This window comes from Sparus aurata, chromosome 15 (genome assembly GCF_900880675.1).
Source record: "Sparus aurata chromosome 15, fSpaAur1.1, whole genome shotgun sequence".
In the NCBI taxonomy this organism is placed as follows: Eukaryota; Metazoa; Chordata; class Actinopteri; order Spariformes; family Sparidae; genus Sparus; species Sparus aurata.
This window is the reverse complement of record NC_044201.1, coordinates 1087003-1109864: the sequence shown is the minus strand read 5'-3', so window position 1 is coordinate 1109864 and position 22862 is coordinate 1087003. Positions and strand designations below refer to the sequence as shown.

The window sequence follows — 22862 nt, the reverse complement described above, 5'->3', positions numbered from 1 at the left end:
TACTTTGTATGTGTAAATTGTCTTATTTGCATGGTTTTTTTTTACCTTAGGGCATAAGAAACAAACAGGCACAAGTCATCACATCATGACCTTGTGTCCTGTACAGTTGTGCATGTGCCTTCAAATATCTCTGCCTCTAATTCCTCCATCTCTTACTAGGTCTTGTCTGCTCTCTGGGGTAATCATTAGAACTTCCTCTGCTCCTGTATTTTTTTTCCAGACCACGCTCTTGTGCTCTCCTTCTGCTTGCTGTATTTTTGCTCTTTGAGTAAACATCAGGGACCATCACACATCTCCCTCCAGTGGAATATTGATTCTTTAGCTTGGTGTGGCAGTGAAGAGCACAAACTGTGACCGCTTCACCTCACTCCACAAAATAGGTTTGTGTGTTGTCACCAGGAGAATAGCTGCTGTCAGATCAGCAAGTTGATTTGGAAAGCTCCTCAGTGCCCGTGTTAGAGTTTGAAGGGCTTCTCTCTTCTTGAGGGAGTGTTTGATACAGCACTGTTGCATTGTGTCTAATGAAGTACGCCCATGTGAAGCCCATATTTGAATCAGGATTTAGTGGATTTTAATTAAAAATTGTGTATGGAGATGATTAAGTCAATAACATCAGTCTTGCATTTGACATAGATCATTCCCACACTGAACTTCTGTGATAGTCGTAACATGACATGACTCAAATGAGACATTTTTGTCAGGCTCCACACAAGCATGTGTCAGTATTGTTAGTCAAATGGCAAACCTTGGGACATGGGGCAGGATTTGTGAAAAATAATCATGCATGTGTTCAAAGTGTTCAAAACCAAAAATAATGAGCCCACCCACCTATCTCTCTATTGCCTTGAACAGGCTGTGTGCTGCATAATGTACTGCAATTCGAGGTCTGAATTTCCTGCACAGTCCTGCGGATGTGAGGTCAGATGACGCTAAATGCGTGTCCTCAACGGCTTTTGACTCGGATACGGGAAGAACACAAGCGTGGTGGACCCAAACTAGTGTTTGGGTAGTAATGGATTCTGCTACAGCTAGAAAATGGCCCACCGCCACACAAAGTCCACTAAAAAGTCCTACTAAGAAGAAAACAAAGGTTTTATCAGCAGCAAGTCGTGAGTCTGAACAAAATTACGACCAAAGCCGGGATGGCAGCCGAATAAACATCGGCTCATTTCCTAGTAAGCAGGTAAAAAAACATTATAGGTCATGTTTAGAGCTTGATTTGAAAATCATATGAGATCACCAAGGGCTCGGGACCTAACGTGCAAAGTAGCGTTATCTTCAAATGCATAACTTAGTCCACTGCTGTGTAACACTGAATGGTTACAGACCGTGCATTTTCCATGGTCCTTTTGGCTGAAACCGAATAGTTAGAAATATGTCCCTTTATATATGGGACCGAAAGCCCAACCTGTTATCAGGGAGGTAACGTTAGCAGCTGGCTGTAGCAACAGGCTAATTGTTTGTTTGTGTCTGTGTAGTAACATTAGCCACTTACACACAGCAATCCTGTATCAGAGACAATATTTTTTTCCCCAATACCAACGTCATTCCACGGAGGCACGCACAGAGGTCTTGCGGTAAACAGTCATGTGAACAACGAGTAAAGAAATAACAGTGTCACAGCATCAGCTGCGCTGCTGTGAAGAGTTCATGCATGCTTCCGCGCCAGCTCGGCTGATGGCTGCAGTTATCCTAACGGCTGCAAAGGCAGTCCTGTCACTATTTAGTCTTATTTCTTGATCCTGCCCCAAGTTCCTTTAAACAAAAACTAGAGCCCACACAATGTGTTGGTGGATTGATATGATCAGCTGACATTGACATATCATGGATCAGTATCGATGTAGAACCTTTTTTTAGATGCTTTGGGTCATTTATAATCATCCATTACACTGATGTCATCATGAACAATGAAGTTTATTGTTACGTGTCAAATATTCTGCCGTTAATGGGACATATCTTTTGTTTGATAGCCATATTTTAGGAATCATTACAAAAAATTTAATAACAGCTTTGTTTTTACCAAATTTGATTTTTAATAATTTAATTAGCTCTGATTAGTTGTTTTACAATGTAACTGAAAAGTCTATTTTGATAAAGGTCTGATGAAATGAGTAGTGAGCCGTTTCTTGTTAGCATAGAACAAGTAAAATATGATGATTTCTTGTGTTCTAACTTCAAAAATAGCAAGAAAAAGTATAATACATGTGGATCACAAGGAACACAGAGATTAGGCCAGTTGAGTTTTGCTGACTCCTTAAATTCCTAAATCTCTTTTTTCAATTGTTAAACCCTCAAAGACCTAGACAGAAAAATAGCTTTTTTTGTTGTTTCATAACTTTTTAACTCCACATTACAAGCTAATGTAAAGCAGAGGTTCTCAGCTTTTCAGTGGTATCACAACTGAGCCAATGGACAGTGATCTTAGTCAATGGATCAGATATTTCTCTGAAAGAAGATACTTCTGCTTTGGTGTCCTCTGATTTTATTACCTTTTCATTTACTATCTGAACTTTTTTGGAGACATCTATATGGTCAGTAAATGAACTATAACATTACACCCGTTGAATTCCTACACAACTGGTGTTTTTGTTTTAACTCCAGCAAATTCTTCCATTGTCACTGACAAAGCTAATGGAAAATTGGGACTTCAAATGAGCCAGACTGAAAATTCAGGTTCTCCAATATCAAATGATCTTCAGCACTTGACGATGGCTGCTAGAACAGGGGAGGGAAAACAAAAGATAAAAAATAAATATAGGAGAGTCAGAAACTCCCAAATCTGTCCTCTGTATTTGAGGGTGAATAAATGTTTTATAAAGCATCTATATTCACAGTCAAACAACTATTAACTACATAACATGTCCCCTTTATTAATGATGTGTATTATAAATTGTACCAACCTCTTTAGTATTAGCAACACAGTTTCAATGCTGAGTGGTCTAACTGTTAAGACATTTAACCGCCATGACAAGATATTTTATCGAAGCCCTGTACCTGAAACTGTGACTTAGTAGAATGAACCTAGAAATCAGCATCAAGAAAAAACAACATGGGATGTCAGAGCAATAAACAGTTGCAAGGGCTGATGGGGATTGATGGGCTGCTAACCCCTTGTTTGTGGCTCCACTGGGACACCTCGCTCCTTGAGGCCTGTTTGTAATCCTGGCGCTGCTTCAGCCTCGGCCTCTGTGAATTCTTGCTGTGTTACTGGATAGCCTGCGGTTACCACTCGGAGTTGGGGTCAAACATATCACAGAGCAACCATCGTGAATATCTACTGTATATCTCCCTCCAGCCTACTACTTGTTTCATCTTTGCCTAATTGTTGCCATGGCATCACTGTCATTGTTGTGAGAACATAGTGTTTTGGCCGGCGTCACACAATTAATGCCTGGGCTATAGATCAGAGATATGAGAGGACACGTACTGTTCGCTCAATGTCAAAGTCCATTTGTAGTTCATAAAAACAGATCCTTTAATTGGTTCTTTAATAAGACAAAGCAGGCTACACCAGGAAAAAAAAGCTTGTTTTTGTTATGACAACTGCACTCTTACATACATTTTTTACAGGCATGGACTCCCTTTGTATAACACCACACAAATCTATATATTCAATGGCTTTTTAGAGTTTTATTTGAAGAATCTTGATAGCTGATATTCGGTTATGGGTGTGAGTAAATTGATGTATTTGTATGTAACTGCTTGAGATTGGGCCCCCTTCACAGGACCGCCCTCCTCTTGCCTGCCGAAACTGACCTTTGACCGTCCATGAGGAGAAGATTCAACAACAAAGTGTAAAATTCCTAAAGCATGTGCTTACAGTGGGCTACATCAATCTGGGGCCTTTGCTTTTGAAGAACATGCTTTTCTCATCTTTAAAGTACATTTTCATATATCTTATGTCACATACAAAACAGAAAAAAGTCCATTATATACATCCTCTTTTTCTCCTGTGATGCAACCACAGGTCCTTCTCCTGTGATAGTAGCAAAGATCACATTTGATGATTTTGGGCCAAGATGTTGACCGCCAGTCCAGTTGAAGCATCCATGTTTTATTATGCCTTAGTTTCTACATTTACTCTAATCATGCAGTTCAAAAGAAGGAAAAAAATGATAATGATAATAATCTCTAGAAATCCTTTGAAGCAGCTGGTCAGTTCAGCAACAAAGTATCACAAACTGGAGAGAATTCCTTTGAAGCGCTGTGGTCCATCTGGGCATGTCTACTTGTTGTCAGTCTTGAAGATGATTCTTATTGAGAACCATCAACACATGATGTGCCAGTCTTCAACACATGATGTGCCAGTCTTCAGCACATCTGGCAGCTTAGCAATGGAACTGAAGAGATGAGAAGTGGGGGAATTGTGGACTTACTGGTCGATGGGGTCAGGGGTCATTTTTGGAGCTTTTTCTTCATACCGGCCGATCCACAGCATATTGGCAAGGGCTCAAGTTGGATACAGGGTTCTGCACTGCCGGATAAGCGAAGTTGGCGTGCTGCTTGGCCTTGAGCCGCAGGCTGGCCAGGCTGGAGTTGCAGGTGTCTCTGTACATGTAGGGGCTAGCTGTGGTGGCATAGGGGCATGTGGCTGCTGTCACCGCTACCGAGTTGAGTGCCGAGGGACTGTTGAGGTTGTTGAGGTTGCCCAGGTTGTTGAGCCCCGTAGTGGGGACCCCGGCCACTGCTGAGGGCACCATGCTCGAGGCCATGTTCATGGAGGGGATGGAACTGGGTGGGGAGAACATAGGCTGGGATGATAGGGGGCTTACATTCATTGAGTTAAAGAATGGGAAGCTCTTGGCAGATAACGGGCTGCTTGCTAGGCTCTTGGTGGCCCAGTTGTTATAGGAGTAGCCCGTGTACATGTCATCATAGGGCTGCATGAGTCCATTGAACTGGGCACCAAAGCCATTTTTGCATAACTCTGCTTGCTGGTTCCTCTCCCGCTTTCTCCACTTGGCACGCCGGTTCTTGAACCATACCTAGGGAAGCCCAAAGGAGAAAAATAATTTGTGTCTACTTGTCGAACCTTCTGAAGTCTCCTGAAAGACCTTCAAAACGTTGTTTTTCTTGAAAACATGAAATGCACTTGACTTAATAAACAGGCAGTTACATTGTTTTTTTAAAAAAAACATATAAAGGTATTTTTCATCAAAGCTTTTACACTCATATGGTTTGATCAAAAGTATATGACATCACCTTTTTCTAACTGAGCCCCACCCACCTCAGACCAGCGAGAGGAGCACAGAGCAAACACAAATGATACTGATATCACTGTGTTGGTTTTGTACACTCAAGGGCCATCTGTTCTAAAGGCTGACAAAAACCACACCTGTAGAAAGCTCTTGTGGCTGAATGGTTAAGTACTGGACTTTCATTCAGGAGACTGGGCCTCATATGCTGTTTGGAACATTTTACACTATTCACTTATTATTCTTACACTAAGTTAGCTTATTGTTTTAATTTTATCCTGTTTTCTGTTCAGTCAGGTTTAGGCAACAAAAGTACTTGGTTGGGTTTAGGAAAATAATAAATAATTAAACATGTGTATCAAAGAATAAATTCTCCACTGTTTGTATTTCTCCAGTCTGTGTCCCTGAGTGGTTGAGCTGTGACATTACAGAAAACGTGATTGGTTGGTTTCAGTGGTGGCCCTGGAACAACATAAATGATGACACAGCATCAGATCATATACAGGTATTTCTGAAAATACACACACGGGAGAAGTTTTCCTTTTTTAAACGCATGCCTAATGTTGTGAAAGGGTCTATTTTAACCCAAACCATGTTTTCCTAAACAGTGACAGAAAACTGAAAAGAAACAGAGAACAACAAGTGATCTTGAACAGTATAATTATATGTGTTTAAATCCCATTCTCCTGAGTGAGAGTCTTGTACTTAACCCACTCAGCCATAACAGCTAGTCCCGGATGTCTTCTATCTAAGAAAAGTAAAATAAGTTTGAAAATGAAAAATGGCAGTGACAGGTGAGGGGTAAATGGTCTGCATTTTTATAGCGCTTTTCCAGTCTAACGACAGCTCAAAGCGCTGTACAATACATGCCACATTCACCCATTCACACACACGATGGAGGCTGCCATGCAAGGCGCCAACTACTCATCAGGAGCAATTTTGGGGTTCAGTATCTTGCTCAAGGACACTTCAACATGCAACTAGGGGGAGCTGGGATTCGAACTGGTGACCTCCTGATCACTAGACAACCCACTCTACCCACTGAGCCACAGCCGCCCCAAAGGGGAATTGTGAAGTATAATTTGACAAATTCCAGGTGACATCAGTGAGCTGTCTGGGATGTTGACACATGTGGAGCAAACCATTTAACTCACTTGTCAATCGCTGGGCAAGCGATGTTCAAAAAGCCTCTCATAATTCACATTAGCGTTATTTTTGCGCACAAGGAAAAAATAGAATGACGGATTTTCAAATGACTTCACCTTTAACTATTAGAAAGTTTCAGGAGTCAATTAAGTCTCATTCTAAAACACATCCAGTCATGGATGTATGCTAACCCCTCTCAAACATTTCCAGTCATATTGTGTGCATATATATCCTGAGTTTTTGAAAGACATAATGATCCCAAAAAAGTAACTTGAAGTGTATCATCAAACAGTCATATTAAGCGAGGCTTATTAAAACTAATCATTGACTTATTTGAATAGTGAAATCTCAATGAAAGAAATGTCAGAGGAGAGCAATCTTCATATTTGTCATTTGATGATCCTATATTTGGAGGATCTGAAGTGGATTAAAGCTTCCGTGAAAAAAAAAATTGTGGGTTTTCCGAAATGAAAACTGCACCAAGTTTTTCTTGTGAAGTTGTGAACAAACTTTGAATCACTCAGAAACCTTTCATTTTCAGATCTAGAAAGATGTAAGGACAGCATTTTATAGAGTTCTGCTGGTCATTTCTTGACACTCATATTTGTTTTACATAAAAATAATTTGGTATCAAATGTTTTATCTCTTTAACCCTTGTAAAATATTTACAGGCCTATCCTGTGCTGATAATCTGCCGACTCTCTGCTGCCTTGGCATGCATGCTGTGTATCATCCAATCCTCTGTTATCATAGTAACAGAATGCTGTTGACCATTAATATGTTGACTATAAAGTGCATGACTCTAACTTTTCCATCCCACTCAGTGACAGCAGGGGAAACCCCACGCCAGAGGACAGAAGCTACCCAATCTTTACTGTGACTCAGAGGCAATGTTGTTTGAAGGTTTGTGGAAAAGGCTGAATGTCAAGGTCATTCAGTGACTCGTCTGCAGCCATGTTTACACGTCTTCTGGGAAACAGTCACTTGATTCCCTGAAAAGCACTGATATGCACTTGATATGAATTCAGATCAAGCATTCCAACTTCTGATGATGGGGGGTCTACAGTTTGTTGCCTGTCCATGGCTGTGTATTCTGGATTATTGAGACATGTCTGAACATTTGAAGCTCCGAGTTCCCAGTGGAGACAAAGATGTAACTCAGGCATTTGTCTGACAGATGTCAGTATCACTTTAAGATGATGCTGTAGAATGTAAAAAGATGTTTGAATAAATGAGTGGAGGAAAATGGAAATAACAGAATAAAGTGGTTAGCTGGTTATTGTGAGTCACCACAATACCTGTCACTAATTTCAAATGTTTAGAGTAATGATCAGCCCGATGAAGAGCAGGTGAAATACAACAGGAACTTTTTTGATAGCACTTTAGGGTCACAGTCAATACAAAATACATTTTTAAACTAGAGTGGCGCTTAGTAGTGCATACCTCTGCCATGGTCCTTTAATTTGGTCAAGCCTAATCCAATATCAAATGAAACACAATTAAATCTGCCAGATCCAGCCACCTACATACACCTGAAGATCAATGTATTATTCCCTGAAAAATTTAAATGTAAAAAAACAGTTTTGAGTTTTGTGGAAGTCTGTTTAGTAGATGTCGTAAAATCCTGCTGACAAACCAACCAACCAACAGCTGAGGAACATCAACACAACCTCTTGGCAGAGGTAAAAAGCAATGCAGCATTTGTAACTAATCCAGAAACTTGAATCATATACGTAAGAACTAGGGCAGGGACTTTAACGCGTTAATTACGATTAATTAATTACACAAAAATTAACGCGTTAAAAAAATTAACGCATTTTGATCGCACTAATTTTTGCACCGCGGAACGTTTCTCACTGGAAGAGTTTCAGGGGTACCGATTATACTGGAGCACCGACTAACAGTGTTGGTAATAACAGCGTTAGAATAAACGGCATTACTAAACGGCGTTACTTTTTTCAGTAACGGGTAATCTAACTAATTACTATTTCCATCGTTACAACGCCGTTACCGTTACAGACTATTAATTGTGGTGCGTTACAAACTGATGCTGCTGTCATCCGACTCGGCTCTCAGCTACCGGAGCTGCAGTGCTGTTTTATTTTTCCTCCGGTGAGGCAGGAGGGAGGGGCGAGGCAACCGCATAGGTGATGGTGATTGGCTGTCTAACGTTGAGTGAGAATTCTTAAGCTAATCAGTGGCAATGTTCAGCAGGCCAGGTGTGGCTAACGTGAGCTCCGCTAACAGCTTCACGAAAGCTTGTGACACAGACTGAACTGAATGCAATGATAGGCAGGTAGGGTATGTTGTTGAGAACTTGCTCCTGTTATCATCAGTTAACTCAGACTGATTCAGAGCCTCACTGGCAAGAGATCGGGGAGAACAGGAGCCGGTCCGCCATGCAGAGAGACATTTTCTAAATACATGGATGCTGAGTAGCTAAAATGAATGCCGAGCTCAAAAGGGAGAATAATTAAAAGTAACGCAATAGTTACTTTTCCTGGTAACTAATTACTTTTATAGTGGAGTAATTCCGTTACTAACTCAGTTACCTTTTGGGAGAAGTAACTAGTAACTATAACAAATTACTTTTTAAAAGTAACGTGCCCAACACTGCCAACTAACGTTCATGACTTTAGACAACCATAATGAACAAAGAAGCAGATGAGACTGCTTTGGTTGGCCTGTGGATGGGAAATTTTGTTTTAAAAAGCGGATGGATGGCAGCGTAGATACGAGCATGCTATTGCTGCACTTTATGGCAAAAATTGCACTGGTCGGGGCAGCGTTTAGCTCAGTGGGTAGAGCGCGCGTCCCATGTCCCGAGGCTCTGCAGTGGACCCAGCTTCGACTCCCGGCCTGGGTCCCTTTGCTGCATGTCACTCCCCCTCTCTCTCTCTCTCCCTGTTTCCTGTCATATCTTCAGCTGTTCTGTCAATAAAGCCATAAAAGGCCAAAAAATTGCACTGGTCTGTTGGTCTTGAAAAAACAAAAACGATGTTTTGTTGCTTAAGCTTCTGTATTCTGTCATTATTCAATGGAATACTAAAATCCATGTGAAAAAAATTGCTTCTCCCTGTTCTCAGGTCAAATATTTATATGCGATTAAAATGCGATTAATTAATTACAAAGCCTCTGATTAATTCGATTAATTTTTTTAATGGAGTCCCGGCCCTAGTAAGAACATTTTATAGACTGTTGACAGAAGTCCTCTTGAAAGTGTTTTGAATTTTTAATGTATGTACATGGCAGTGGTGAATCCTCTGGGCCTTCAGTGATTCAGAGAAGGCCCTAAAATCCTCAGATGAAAAAGAAATGTATCTTATTAATTTTATAAATACAATAAAATTACGCCGACTTGTTTCTGTAGTTTTCTGTCCATACACTGCGCATTTGAGTGGTTTTCTGTTGGGAAAAAAAATCAATCAATGTGTCTCTGGGCAGAATATCCTCCATCCAGAGTATTCTGTTTCCCTTATCGAAGGCCCTGGCCATTAAACATAATGAGAGAATACATTTGGATTGACAATTTGATCAACCAATCATATTTGGATTTGTAGCCAATGGGCGTATTCTTTAAGACTTTCTACAGCTCCAGGGGATTCTAGAAGGCCCGCTGGCTCAGTCACGCCAGACCTATCTTAACTGGCAAGTTGTGATTGATAGCCGACGTTGAAAATGGCAACAGGAGGGCGCGCAGGTGGTCAAGTGGTTAGAGCGCATGCCACATCCGCAGCTGATCCCGGTTCGATTCCGGCCGGAGGTCCTTTGCTGCATGTTAAATCCCCCTCTCTCTCCCATGTTTCCTATCTGCTTAATAAAGGTGTCTATGCTGGAAAACTCTTAAAAAAGAAAATGGTAACAGGTGGAGAGAATACCGGTGCTTTGGAAGACTTCCTGCCTGGTTCCTGTTCCAAAGAAGTCGACACCATCAGACCTCAATGACTATCGACCAGTGGCCCTCACATCGTATGTCATGAAGGTGCTGGAGAGACTGGTTTTGGCCAACCTGAGGCCGCAGGTGAGAGCCCTGCTAGACCCTCTGCAATTTGCTTACCAGCCCCACTTGGGAGTTGATGACGCTGTCATCTACCTGCTGCAACGAGCCCATTCGCACCTGGATGGTGGAGGAGGTACTGTGAGAATCACATTCTTTGATTTCTCTAGTGCTTTTAACACCATTCAGCCACTGCTACTGGGGGAGAAGCTGCGGGTGATGGGTGTAGACAACACAATGATCTCCTGGATTACTGACTACCTGACAGGCAGGCCACAGTTTGTCCGTATGGGCAGTGTTCTGTCTGATGCGGTGGTTAGTGATACAGGAGCTCCACAGGGGACTGTACTGTCTCCTTTCCTGTTCACCTTATACACCACTGACTGAAGTTTTCTGACAACTCGGCTGTTGTTGGGTGTATAAGTGAGGGACAGGAGGAGGAGTACAGGGCACTGGTAGACAACTTTGTGGAGTGGACTGGACAGAATCACCTGCGGCTGAACATCAGCAAGACCAGAGAGATGGTGATAGATTTCAGGAAGAAGAGGAAGACGGCTTTCCAACCTCTGTGCATTCTGGGAAAGGATGTGCAGGCGGTGGAGGATTACAAGTACCTGGGTGTTACCATCAACCACAGACTGGACTGGAGATCTAACACTGAAGCTGTGTACAAGAAGGGGATGAGCAGACTTTACTTCCTGAGGAAGCTGAGATCCTTCAACGTGTGCAGCAAGATGTTGGAGATCTTTTATCAGTCTGTGGTGGCCAGTGTACTTTTCTTTGCTGTGGTTTGTTGGGGAAGCAGCATCGGAGCCAGCGACACCAACAGACTCAACAAACTGATCAGGAAGGCTGGCTCTGTGATTGGCTGCAAACAGGACACTCTGGAGGCTGTGGTGGAGAGGAGGACACTGAAAAAACTGTTATCCATCATGGATAATCCTCTCCACCCTCTCCAACTCACACTGGTCAGACAGCGGAGCACCTTCTCCGGAAGGCTGCTTCAGCTTCGCTGTCGTAGCAATAGATACAGGAAATCTTTCCTGCCACAATCCATCACTTTATACAACAACTCTCTCACCTCTGCCTGACAGAGAACTCTGGTCTCTCTACTGTTTTGTTGTATATATTATTATTGTTATAGTATATTTTGCATATTTTGTTTTGTTGTATATATTATTATTGTTTATTGTTTATAGCACACTGTGCACTGTATATATACACTATGTTTATATTGGATTCTATTTATGTTATGTACAAAGTGTTTTATTTGCGGACCCACTACTGCTGTAACAAAATAATTTCCCAGTCTGGGATCATTAAAGTAATTCTATCTATCTATCTATCTATCTATCTATCTATCTATCTATCTATCTATCTATCTATGATGTCAGGGCCCATTTCAAGACGACCGTTTAATGAAAAGATGGACATTGTTAAAAGAGGCCCCCCAACGTCCGAACACCTCAAGCTCAATCAAGCTGCAAAAGCAGGCTATGTGCGCCACTTTCAGGCAGCTGTGAACGATACATTTGGCTTAGAGGCTCGGTGAGTGGAACTGATTTTTTATTGCTGATTTTGCTAGTCTTGCATCTCTGGTTGCACTTTGTTTCCACACACTTGTTAAATGATTGTTCATAAAGTATGAAAAGTGACGTCCGATAGTGTGTGTGTGTGTGTGTGTGTGTGTGTGTGTGTGCGGCTGTGTGGGTGTGTGCGGTTGTGTGTGTGGCTGTGTGCATAACTAGAACAACAATATTTTGAAGATGGAGCAGTAGAATAACACCCAGGTACTGTTCGTTTGTTTTGTTTTTTTTGGGGGGGGGGGGGGGGGGGGGGGGGGGGTGTTACAGAAGGCCTAGTTCTGATAGGCACGGTTCACCACTGGTACATGGTATAGGCAACTAGGCACTAAGGACACCAACAGACTGTCTAGAATAACAAACATGGCCAGCAACTGGGATGTATATAAAATGCAGGTAAAACAAAAAGCCAGAAGAAATGTATCTGATCTGGTTCATCAGTGCCCTCTTACAGAAGCTATAGAGCTGCTGCAGCATCAAAGAACATTTACAAATGTAATAACTTTGCTCAAATTCTAAACATCATTCACCCTGGAACCATGTTCATTATTGTTGCCTGTATTATTAATGTGTTATTTGGTATTGTGTTTTGTGACGTCATGTGTTTTAAGGAAGTTGAAGTCAAATTTCTGCATTTGTAAGCAAAGATTATTATGGATACCATATGGAGAATATGGGGCCTCATTCACCAATATCTTCTTAAGAATTTTCTTAGATTCTTTCTTAAGTTGTTCTTAAGAAATAATCGTCAGACTGCGCTTTCTTTTGGCACTACAATTTCTCAACTGTAGAACCCCCGTATCCCTACGCATGAGCGCTTATGCGGAAGGATAAGGAGAGTTAAGTTTTGTTTTTATCGAAAGTAAACCTCTCGTCCAGCAACTCATATTCCGCCGCTCCCAGATCAGCTGTTGCCCAGTTACGCTAGTGCGTAGGGATATGGAGGTTGAGAAAATGTAGTGCCAAAAGAAAGCGCGGTCTGACGGCGATGTAAAGCAGTGTGAATTTTACCTATACAATGTACACTTGAACTGATGTACCATTTTTTACGTGAGCCTTGTTTTAGGTGGTTAATTTCGCTTTTTTGCTGAACCCCGTTCACTGCAGTACAAAGCTGAGCGTCTGGGCTGGAGCGGCTCTCTACTTCTCCAAACTGAGGCTGCGCTGATCGGTGATTATGGTAAGGAACAGATCGACTATGGATATGTACTTTATATGACCCCACTTCAAAAAACCCGAACTATCCCTTTAAACTATTATGTTGCACTGTCTTCACTTCTTTACTCTGTATTCAAACAATCTCTGTACAGTGTCCACATGGTTCAAACTATCTACTACTCTGAGGAATTTTAATAACAATTGGAGAATAGTGTTAAAAGATATGAAATTAGTTAAAGACAGATAAAATGCAGCCCTTGTTGGTTGTGATCATTGACTGTATAAACAGTTAAACAGTGAAAAATGCCACTGTGACACCGCCCACAGAGAGAATGAAGCCTACAGAAGGTGGTACTGGCCATCACCATCTTGGCATTACTTGAGTCCGCCTAACTCCCAGCTAACCCAAAATGGGCAAACAGGTGGAGTGTGGTTGGAGGTGAAGCCAGCCAAATTAGTTTAACAAGCCCACCTGTCTGGAAGCTACCTGGCTAGCTAAGGCTAACGAACTATCTGTGTTCACCCACAAAGATTAATGCCTTACGTTTACTTGTGGTTTATTCGCCCCAATCCGAATAAATACTTAGCTCTACATTAGCGGCAAGATAGCAAGCAACAACTGGCGCACACTCTTTCTGTTAGCGTCTTTTCCTTTACCTGTCACACAAAGGTGGCAAACCTAGCCACACCCCTAGTTATGGTCATTTTAAGCCCTGATATAATTAAAATGAGTGAATTCTATGAGTCGATAAAAGCAGCTGTGGTAAAGCAAGCTGGAAACTGAATGAAGACAGGGAGCTGTGTTACCAGAACTAAGTAGAGAAAAAAAAATGTTCTGATGGTTTCATTGCAGTTATGTTCTAAAGCACAAATAGACTTGCCCACCCCTCAGCAGACCCCCGCAGGAAGAAGCCACAATTTTGTCAAAATGTTGCAGAATCACAGGCTTCATCCTCTCTACTTAACTCTCTTGATGTAATTAAATTCAACACAGGAGAGGCCTGAAGAGAGAGTCAGACATCAGCAGCGGGTGAAAATGGTGTGTATAGTATTTATTTTGGTGTGTATAGTGAATATTTTCACATCTTACTCTGTGAATTCCTTTGGACAAGAAACATGAGTTTGATTTCTTATTTCATTCCTGTTATAATTTGTATTATAATTAGGGTCGGGACTCGATTAAAAAAATTAATCGAATTAATCAGAGGCTTTGTAATTAATTAATCGAAATTAATCGCATTTTAATCGCATATAAATATTTGACCTGAGAACAGTGAGAAGCAATTTTTTTCACATGGATTTTAGTATACCCTTGAATAATGACTGAATACAGAAGCTTAAGCAACAAAACATTGTTTGGGGTTTTTTTTTAAGACCAACAGACCAGTGCAATTTTTGCCATAAAGTGTAGCAATAGCTTATTTAGGAATACATTTCAGAGATTCAGGTAGCCTATAGGTAGGTAGACCTTCTGTAAACTAACACTTTGTTTTTTAAGTAAAACACAATACTTTCAAGTACATTCAGAACATTGGAAACCCTGACTATTAGAAAACATCTATCTTCAGAGGCCATAACAGACTTTACCAACAGCTGATCTAAACAAATCAATTTCAGTCCAACTCTCTGTAAATAACCTTGGCCAAAACAATAAACAGTTCAACATAAAGTGCCAGTTGCAGCAACAACATAATAAATAGTTGCTGAGCATTCAGGTGATATCTGAGGCTTGATATGCTGCGGTGATACGCAAACTCCTTCTTGCATAATTTGCACACAACCGTGCTCTTATCTACGCTGCCATCCGTCCGCTTTTTAAAACAAAATTTCCCATCCACGGGGCCAACCAGAGCAGTCTCATCTGCTTCTTCGTTCATTGTTGTTGTCTGAAGTCATGAACGCAGTGTTGGGCAAGCTACTCGAAAAAAGTAGTGAGCTAAGCTACAAGTTACTCTACATTAAATGAAGCTTCACTACACCAAAGCTACTCCCCAGAGAAATGTAGCAAGCTAAGCTACAGCAAAATGGCAAAAGTAGCTTAACTACATCAAAGCAATTTTTTTTTTAGATTGGAACAACTTCATTCCAAGTCAAAGCTATCTCAGTGATCAATAAAATTATCAATCAGACAGATAAGCAGGCAAAAATGTTACGTTCAGTTGTTTATTAAACAATAATTTGTGCTTTCACTATTTTGTATATTTTATTATTCAACTATCAATGCACACTTAATTCTAACATCCATGGACAGTCATTCACCTTGCTACCACAGCAATATCCACCTGACTTACACTAATGGACAGTGTCCTACACTGTAGCATATTAACATAATTAAACAGCAAATAGTATATTATAGTTGTAGTTTTCGTTAAGGTTCTCTTGTCTTCTAGTTTCAGCTTTATAATTTATATTTGATATTTGAGTTAGTCTATTTAGTTATTGTATATAATTCAGCCTTTTATTGTATTTGTTTCTTTTACCTACCTCATTGTTTTTGGATTTTGATTTATGTCAAGTGGCTGTAACACTTTAATTTCCCTTTGAGATTAATAAAGTACTCTATCCATCAACCAGTGTCTCATATAAATGGCAGTTTCAAAAGTGGTATTTTTATTAGGCCCACTCTGTAGTAGTAGCTATATCTACATACATTTTAAGCTAATCATTTTGACTAATCACCATACTTTGGTTTTGTAGAAATTGCATTTTTGCTGTATCCTGTGCTGGTTAAAAATTACAAAAGTAACAATTCAGAGTAATGTTTCTCTGTTACTGTATTTGTTTATTATTCAAGTTTGTCTTTTGCATCCCTCGGGATCAACTCGTCTCCGTCCTCCTCACCCTCTGCCATCTTTCCATCAAGTAACGTAACTGACTCATGCTAACCTGTCTGTATTCCCGTGCAGCAGAGACGTTGTATGCAAGGATTAGTCCGTGGTGTCATCGTCATACGGAAGTGCTTCTGTCGGCTCCACATACACGGCCATGTGTGGCGGTGGCATCACCGACTTATCCTTTCATTTCAGACCGCAGCAGAAAGCTCCGCTGCGCTGAACTTCAGAGGTGTTCATAAAAATGTAGCTTGTGTGGACGCTACCGCGCTACTTGGTCAATAAAAGAGCTAAGCTACTGAAAAGCTATTTCATTCAGAAAGTAGCGACGCTACCACCACGCTACTGAGAAATGTAGTTAAACTAGTAACGCCGCTACTTGTAGCAACGTTACTGCCCAACGATGAACGCTATGCATGAACGTTTGTTGGTGCTCCAGTATAATCGGTACCCCTGAAACTCATCCAGTGAGAAACGTTCCGCGGTGCAAAAATTAGTGCGATTAAAATGCGTTAATTTTTTTAACGCGTTATTTTTTGTGTAATTAATTAATCGTAATTAACGCGTTAAAGTCCCGGCCCTAATTATAATATTTGACTTTGGTGTGGTTTATGATGAGTTAACGAGGCAATTGAATTCAGAAGGTAACAAAGGAAACAGGTGTACACCTATTTCCTTCCTAGACATTTTTAAGTTTATTTGTCCAACTAAAAGCTAAGAGAGCTTGTGAAACGTTTTTAGACCTAAATTTGTATGTATACGCAAGTTTTTCAGATTAAAATGTTGACAACATTTCAATCAATTTTATTAACAAATTTAAAAATGCTGTTGAAATCTTACTGACTTTGGTGATCCTTTGGCCTTTGATCTAGCACCACCAGAAGGTCGAATCTTGAAATTTGGTGCAAATATTTTATATTACCAGATGATGAACTCTAAAGACTTGTGATCCTCTGACTTTCCCTCTACTGCCACCATGACATTTAAATTTTCTAGACCAAACTAAAATGTCTTGACTGTAATATCTCTCTTTTCACCTAGCATTAGGTCCATATATTACTGGTGTCATGACGTTCCTACCATCCTCAGCTGTACTTTGTGTTCATATTGAACTATACTACTATGGCACCTTTTGCTCGTAGCTTGAAGTAGCAGGGCTTGAAATAGCCAGAACTCACAAACCTCACACTGGCTTCAAAGTTCTTTACAGTCTGTGAAGCATATGACTGAGTCTTATCAATATGTTCTGTCAGGTTCCAACTTTGATGGACTACAGCTCTCTGACAAATGACGTGAATCAAGCTGACAGGTGAAGTATTTTTGGCATGTAGGAATCTGCCTGCATGCAAGGTCTAGAAAGGCCACTGATAGACATTAGGATGGAACAATGTGTAGTCTGTTGTCCTTTCAAAATAACAACCAAGAGTGCATGCTATGTGACCTTTCATCCAGCCAACATTAATTTGAGCCATTACTTGTCAGGCAGGCCAGCGATTGTATTGTCATCTATTAGAATGTGTGTCCTCCTACTCCATATAGCTACAGTGACCAAACCACTGGGCGTGGGCACATACTGTGGCACTTTTGACATTCAAGTGCTTATAGTGTGTGAGCTTAAGCTTTGGTAGAAAGGAATAAAACATCTTCCACAGAAATAATAGATTTTGTAACTATTAAGGAACCATTTATTTTCTGCAAATCTCCCCGTTGTGGGACTAATAAAGGATTATTTTATCTCATTCCAACGCATTTTTTTTTGTCAGTGTTTTGCTTTAACAATGATAATGGAATATTTCAAAGCTCAGTATATGGTCACTGGAATATTTTTCACAATAATATTACACTGGTTTTCAACCTAAGCTAGTTGTGATAGTCTGATAGCACCAGTGGACTCAGCTGGGAGATGTAAAAGTATTGTGGGTCTACACGGTGTTTTCACCTGCTGCTGATGTCCTACTCTCTTGCTCCTCTCCTGTCCCAGCCTGCTGTGTCTTCGCCTTCCTGGAGTCATAGTTCTGGTCAGAGCCGCAGTAAATCACCTCCGTAATGTATCCCCTATCTTCAAACTGACCTCCGTCACTCTCAGAGGCTGTATACAGTCCCAGTCTGTGTTTAGCCATATCTACTCTCAGGCTGCTAACACAGTTGAGCTAAGCCCTGTTGCCTGTGGTGACTCTGTCCAGGCAAATTCTAGGACCACTGACTCCACAGCTATCTGAGCTGTGAGATAATTAGCTAATGGGCGCTAGTTAAAGCCACAGATAGCCGGCAAGGAGCAGCAGTTGTCAGTTATTCTGAGATTTCTGTTTTTCATTTATAGGTGCCTATAGTAAAATATTGTCAGAATTCGAAGGTAGCTCCAAAAATATAAGGGCAGCATATCACCAATCCTGTCTATCAATAAAGCACCTAAAAGGCTTCAAACCTGTGTATGTGGATTCATGTTTTTATTTATTTGTTTATTTTTGCACTAGGGACAGTGGAAACAACTGTTAACACAACAATGACATACTATCACCTCGATGGGAGCTTGTGCACAGACTGGACCAAAATGGAAAGACTTCATCCACTAGGAGCATGTGGTCAATACATTTCTTGCCTACATCCATTGGGTACTATTGAAAAATGTGTTTGTTCTTGCTGACAATGGCCAAGCAGCGGGGTACACCCTCAACTAGTTGCCAGTTCATCACAGGGTTGACATGCAACCATACAAGCTCACATTCCCACCTACGGGCAATAGAGAGTGACTGATAAACCTCACTTGTCTTTGGACTTGGGCAGGAAACCAGAGTATCCAGAGAGAACCCACGCAAACATGTTAACTACACACAAAGGCCCCAAGCCAGGTCTCAAAACCAGGACTGTGAGGAAACAGCACTAATCAGTGTGCCATCGCACTGCCCTACTCAAGAATATGTCTGATGAAAAGTTGCAAATTATGCTATATTTTAGATTTTCTGTTCATCATTTTTTCAGCTTTATTGCTGAAACACATACTGCTTACGCAGAAATACTCTTATCATGATTGGAAAAGAAAGTGGGTGTTTTGGATTAGGAGCAGCGGACTTTGAAACCATCATGGCACGGTGTCTTTCGACCATCCAAATGGTCACATTTGGAGGAAGAGGGAGAAGCCAGTTGGTCTAAAAGCCATGCTTATCCATCTTGGTTTAAGGCTGTTCCTGGCTAATGTCTGGTGACAGATAAAGAAAATGGACAAAATGGTTAAGAAATGGCCAAACAACGTGAAATCGCAGACAGCTGTGCCCAGAGAGATCTGTCTCCACTACGACATCAGGACCATGACCTGAGCTGACACAGCATAGGACTACAGCTGGACACGGAGAGGTGGACTCTGTGTTTATAACATTAATGTTTGGTGCTTGTTTCCCAGATGTCAACTTTATCATCACCATCTTATCGCTGTAGCTTACATTCACCCTGATGCATAATCAAAAGAGGAACTACATTTTTATGTATATTTGTATATCACTAACTAGGGATGTCCCTATCCGATCTGCAGGATCAGGATCGGGCTGATTTTTTCACTGATGGGGATCTGCAATTTTGAACGTGGACCCGAGCCTTTTTTTTTTTTTTTTTTTTTTCGTCAGAACACAATTTGCCGCAAAACGCAGAGGCATGCGTAACTTTACTCTGGCTAGCCTGTGGATAAAATGTCTGCAGTGTGGAAATTGGATAATTTAGAAAGTGAAAGCAGTCCAACTGCGACACGTAACATCTGCAATACAACAGCTGTGCGGAGGGTATGGAATTAGATTTGTGCCAAAAGAAACAAACAAAACTTCTTAAATGTAAAAAAAAACCAGGAATTTGAGAGAACATAAAAGTCATTTCAAAAATAAAACTTAGAACTTGCAATCAAATAATTTGTCAAATAGTGTAAAATATTGGTCTTTTACTCTTCTAATAATGCATTATTTTGTTTACGGTTCCCTCTGCTGCTCTCTCTCCACTCAGACTTTTGCGCTGACTCTCAGCTTTGCACTCTCTCTGCAGTTCTGTCTCGTTTGCGCTCCCTGACTTTTTGTTTGCAGTTTTGGCACAAACCTCTCGGGTGGGCGGGCCTTTTCAGCAGAGCGTCCCCATTGGCTAGGTAGATTTTGACTGACACAACTCAGTACCTATGTGTAGGTAGCTAGCGCGCTAAACGACCCCAGCTTTAAAACGGAGAGAAGAAGAAGATGACGACGACAATGAAGACCAACAGTAACAACCCACAACGAGAAAAACAAGTGAAATGTAAGTAGTTATGACATACATATATTGTTCTTCAGTGTCGTCGTCCTCGTCATCTCTTCTTCTCTCCGTTTTAAAGCCTGGGTCGTTTAGCACGCTAGCTATCTACACATAGGTACTGAGCTGTGTCAGTCAACAACTAATTAGCCAATGGGGACGCTCTGCTGAAAAGTCCCGCCCACCCGAGAGGTTTGTGCCAAAACTGCAAACAAAAAGTCAGGGAGCGCAAACGAGACAGAGCTGCAGAGAGAGCGCAAAGCTGAGAGTCAGCGCAAAAGTCTGAGAGGAAAGAAACCAGCAGAGGGAACCGTAAACAAAATAATGCATTATTAGAAGAGTAAAACACCAATATTTTACACTATTTGACAAATTATTTGATTGCAAGTTCTTAGTTTTATTTTTGAAATGAGTTTTATGTTCTCTCAAATTCCTGTTTTTGTTTGACATTTAAGAAGTTTTGTTTGTTTCTTTTGGCACAAATCTAATTCCATAGGAGGGGTGACAAAGGAGCTGCATTTGATACTACACATTTGATACGGCATTTAAAAAACAAAAACACTCCAAGTTAAAAAAAAAACAAGTTCACTCAGGCAATACAGGCAAAGGCACCGAAGCAGCAAACACTCGCGGATACTTTCAAAAGGAAATAACCTTGAGACAGCGACATGGCCAAAAATATAACAGAGAGGGTCACTGAATTAATCGCTCTGGATAAGCAGCTCATCTCCGTGGTAGAGGAGTTTTTTTCGCCACCTGGAGTTTTTGAATCCCCGGTATGCCCTAGGATCTCTGCATTACATCACATTGACTCCACTTTCGAGGTTACAACATGCCGGTATGCACACTAGTTTCTTGTGTCTAATACAGCAGAGCATGTAAAACAGGCAATCGAGGAGATGCTGAACGCGTGTGAAATAGAAAAGCAACGTGTCCACGTCATTTTACGTGATAACGTAAGGAAAGCAATGGATGTTAAGGAGGTACCAAACGTGGGCTGCGTCTCACACACACTTCAGCTGGCTGTACACGAGGGTCTGCTGTCACAGTGCAGCGTCACACACTCACCTGCTACAACAAGGAAGGTGGAGGCCAATGTTGTAATAGCATATGCAGAATAAGAAAGAGCCATATGAAAGTATAGACTTTGTTTCAACAAAATAAAATAAAAAACCTATTAAGGAACAGCTTGGATGCAGATTTTCTTAATGCAGCTGTATTATCCAGGAAAATGTTAGTTAAGGCCAAGTATCGGATCAGGACTCAGTATCAGCAGATACTAAATATTAAAGGACTCGGATCGGGATCAGGGTAAAAAAAGTGACAGGCACAAGGGGATCAGTTGGCCAAGACCTGTCAGCCCCGATAACAGCCCATTGTTCAGGACAGACCTCAGAAACTACCCCCATATTGGCTGATTGCTGACCATTGGCCTGATGTGTCAGGGCTGTAAACTGGTCATCAACAGACAGGCTTTTCCATCTTTTTCAGATTATTTGCATGTTACAATGCTACATTATTCTGCCGGCTTTCATTCTAACCAATAACTACGCTTGGCTAATTTCAATCAGATGGGAGAACCTCATCTCTAAAATAAGCTGCTGTAGTGACAACATTACCAGGGTTCTCGGTTCCAGGATCATCATGGCAGAGTTATGCATACCCACCCTGACCCGTGCCTCAGTGAGGTTGGTCCACACTGCAATCTCCTCTCTGGTGCTCATGTCAGGGTAGCGGTTTCTCTGGAAGGTGGCCTCCAGCTCCTGGAGCTGCTGGCTGGTGAAGTGAGTCCTCTGTCGTCGCTGCTTCTTCTTCAGAGAGCCGTCCTCAGCACTGGACTCATCCAGCTGGTTCTGGTGGGATTTCTCAGTGTCTACAGACACACAAAAAAATGGGTGATTTCACAAGAACCAGCTGGGAGTGGAAAGCATGACATAACACACTGTGTCAACAGGACATGACATGAGCGGGACCCTCAAGCTAGTTATGACATTAAAGAAATTGTTTTATCAAAACGTTCCATGCTGGGGTGCCGTTTAGCTCAGTTGGTAGAGCAGGCGTCCCACGTGCTGAGACCCTGCAACAGACCAGGGTTCAACTCCCGGCCTGGGTCTCTTTGCTGCGTGTCACTCCCCCTCTCTCTCACCCCGTTTCCTGTCACCTGTACTATCAATAAAGCCCTAAAGGTCAAAAAAATATATATTAAAAAAAAAAAAGTTCCACGCTTCCATGCACGACAACTGACCATCTCACAACTCTGTCCATTAATAAAGACTATAACATGTATTCAAATCAAATGAATTAGAGTTAATAAAGTAAATGTTCCAGTAACTGGTACCAGTTTTCACTGTAAGAAATTACAGACACGTATCAGTTTCTTTCTGGCATTGATAGGGTAATACAAGATAAAATGTGTTGCCAGTAGTACAGGGAAACAATGAGTGCATCGAATATCAAACAGCATCTCCACTCATTCAGAAAATTTCTAAAGTTAAACAGGAGGCAGCTAAATTATTCTGACATCATCACTACCCCGTCTGTGTGTGGATGTATTGTCAGATTAAACATCAAGTGAAATCGCTCCATCCCACAGGCTGGCAAATGACAAGCATGCGTGTGACGTTACCAAGACAGAATGGTTCCAAACACTGCATTAGCTTCACAGATGTGCAGGAGCACTGAGTGATTGCTT

At 41.3% G+C, this 22862-nt stretch overlaps 1 protein-coding gene across 3 annotated transcripts in view; it reads right to left on the bottom strand.

Annotated features, from left to right (window-relative positions):
* Positions 1-3474: 3474 nt before the first annotated feature.
* pitx3 (paired-like homeodomain 3) overlaps positions 3475-22862 on the bottom strand; it is a 30759-nt gene continuing 11371 nt past the window's right edge. For all 3 annotated transcript variants that reach the window (XM_030441028.1, XM_030441030.1, XM_030441027.1), the window contains exons 3-4: positions 21838-22043; positions 3475-4985 (exon numbers count right to left, since the gene is read on the bottom strand). In XM_030441028.1, the coding sequence (XP_030296888.1) occupies positions 4416-4985; positions 21838-22043 (776 nt within the window). In that variant the 3' untranslated portion in view covers positions 3475-4415. The remainder of the gene's footprint in view (positions 4986-21837; positions 22044-22862) is intronic.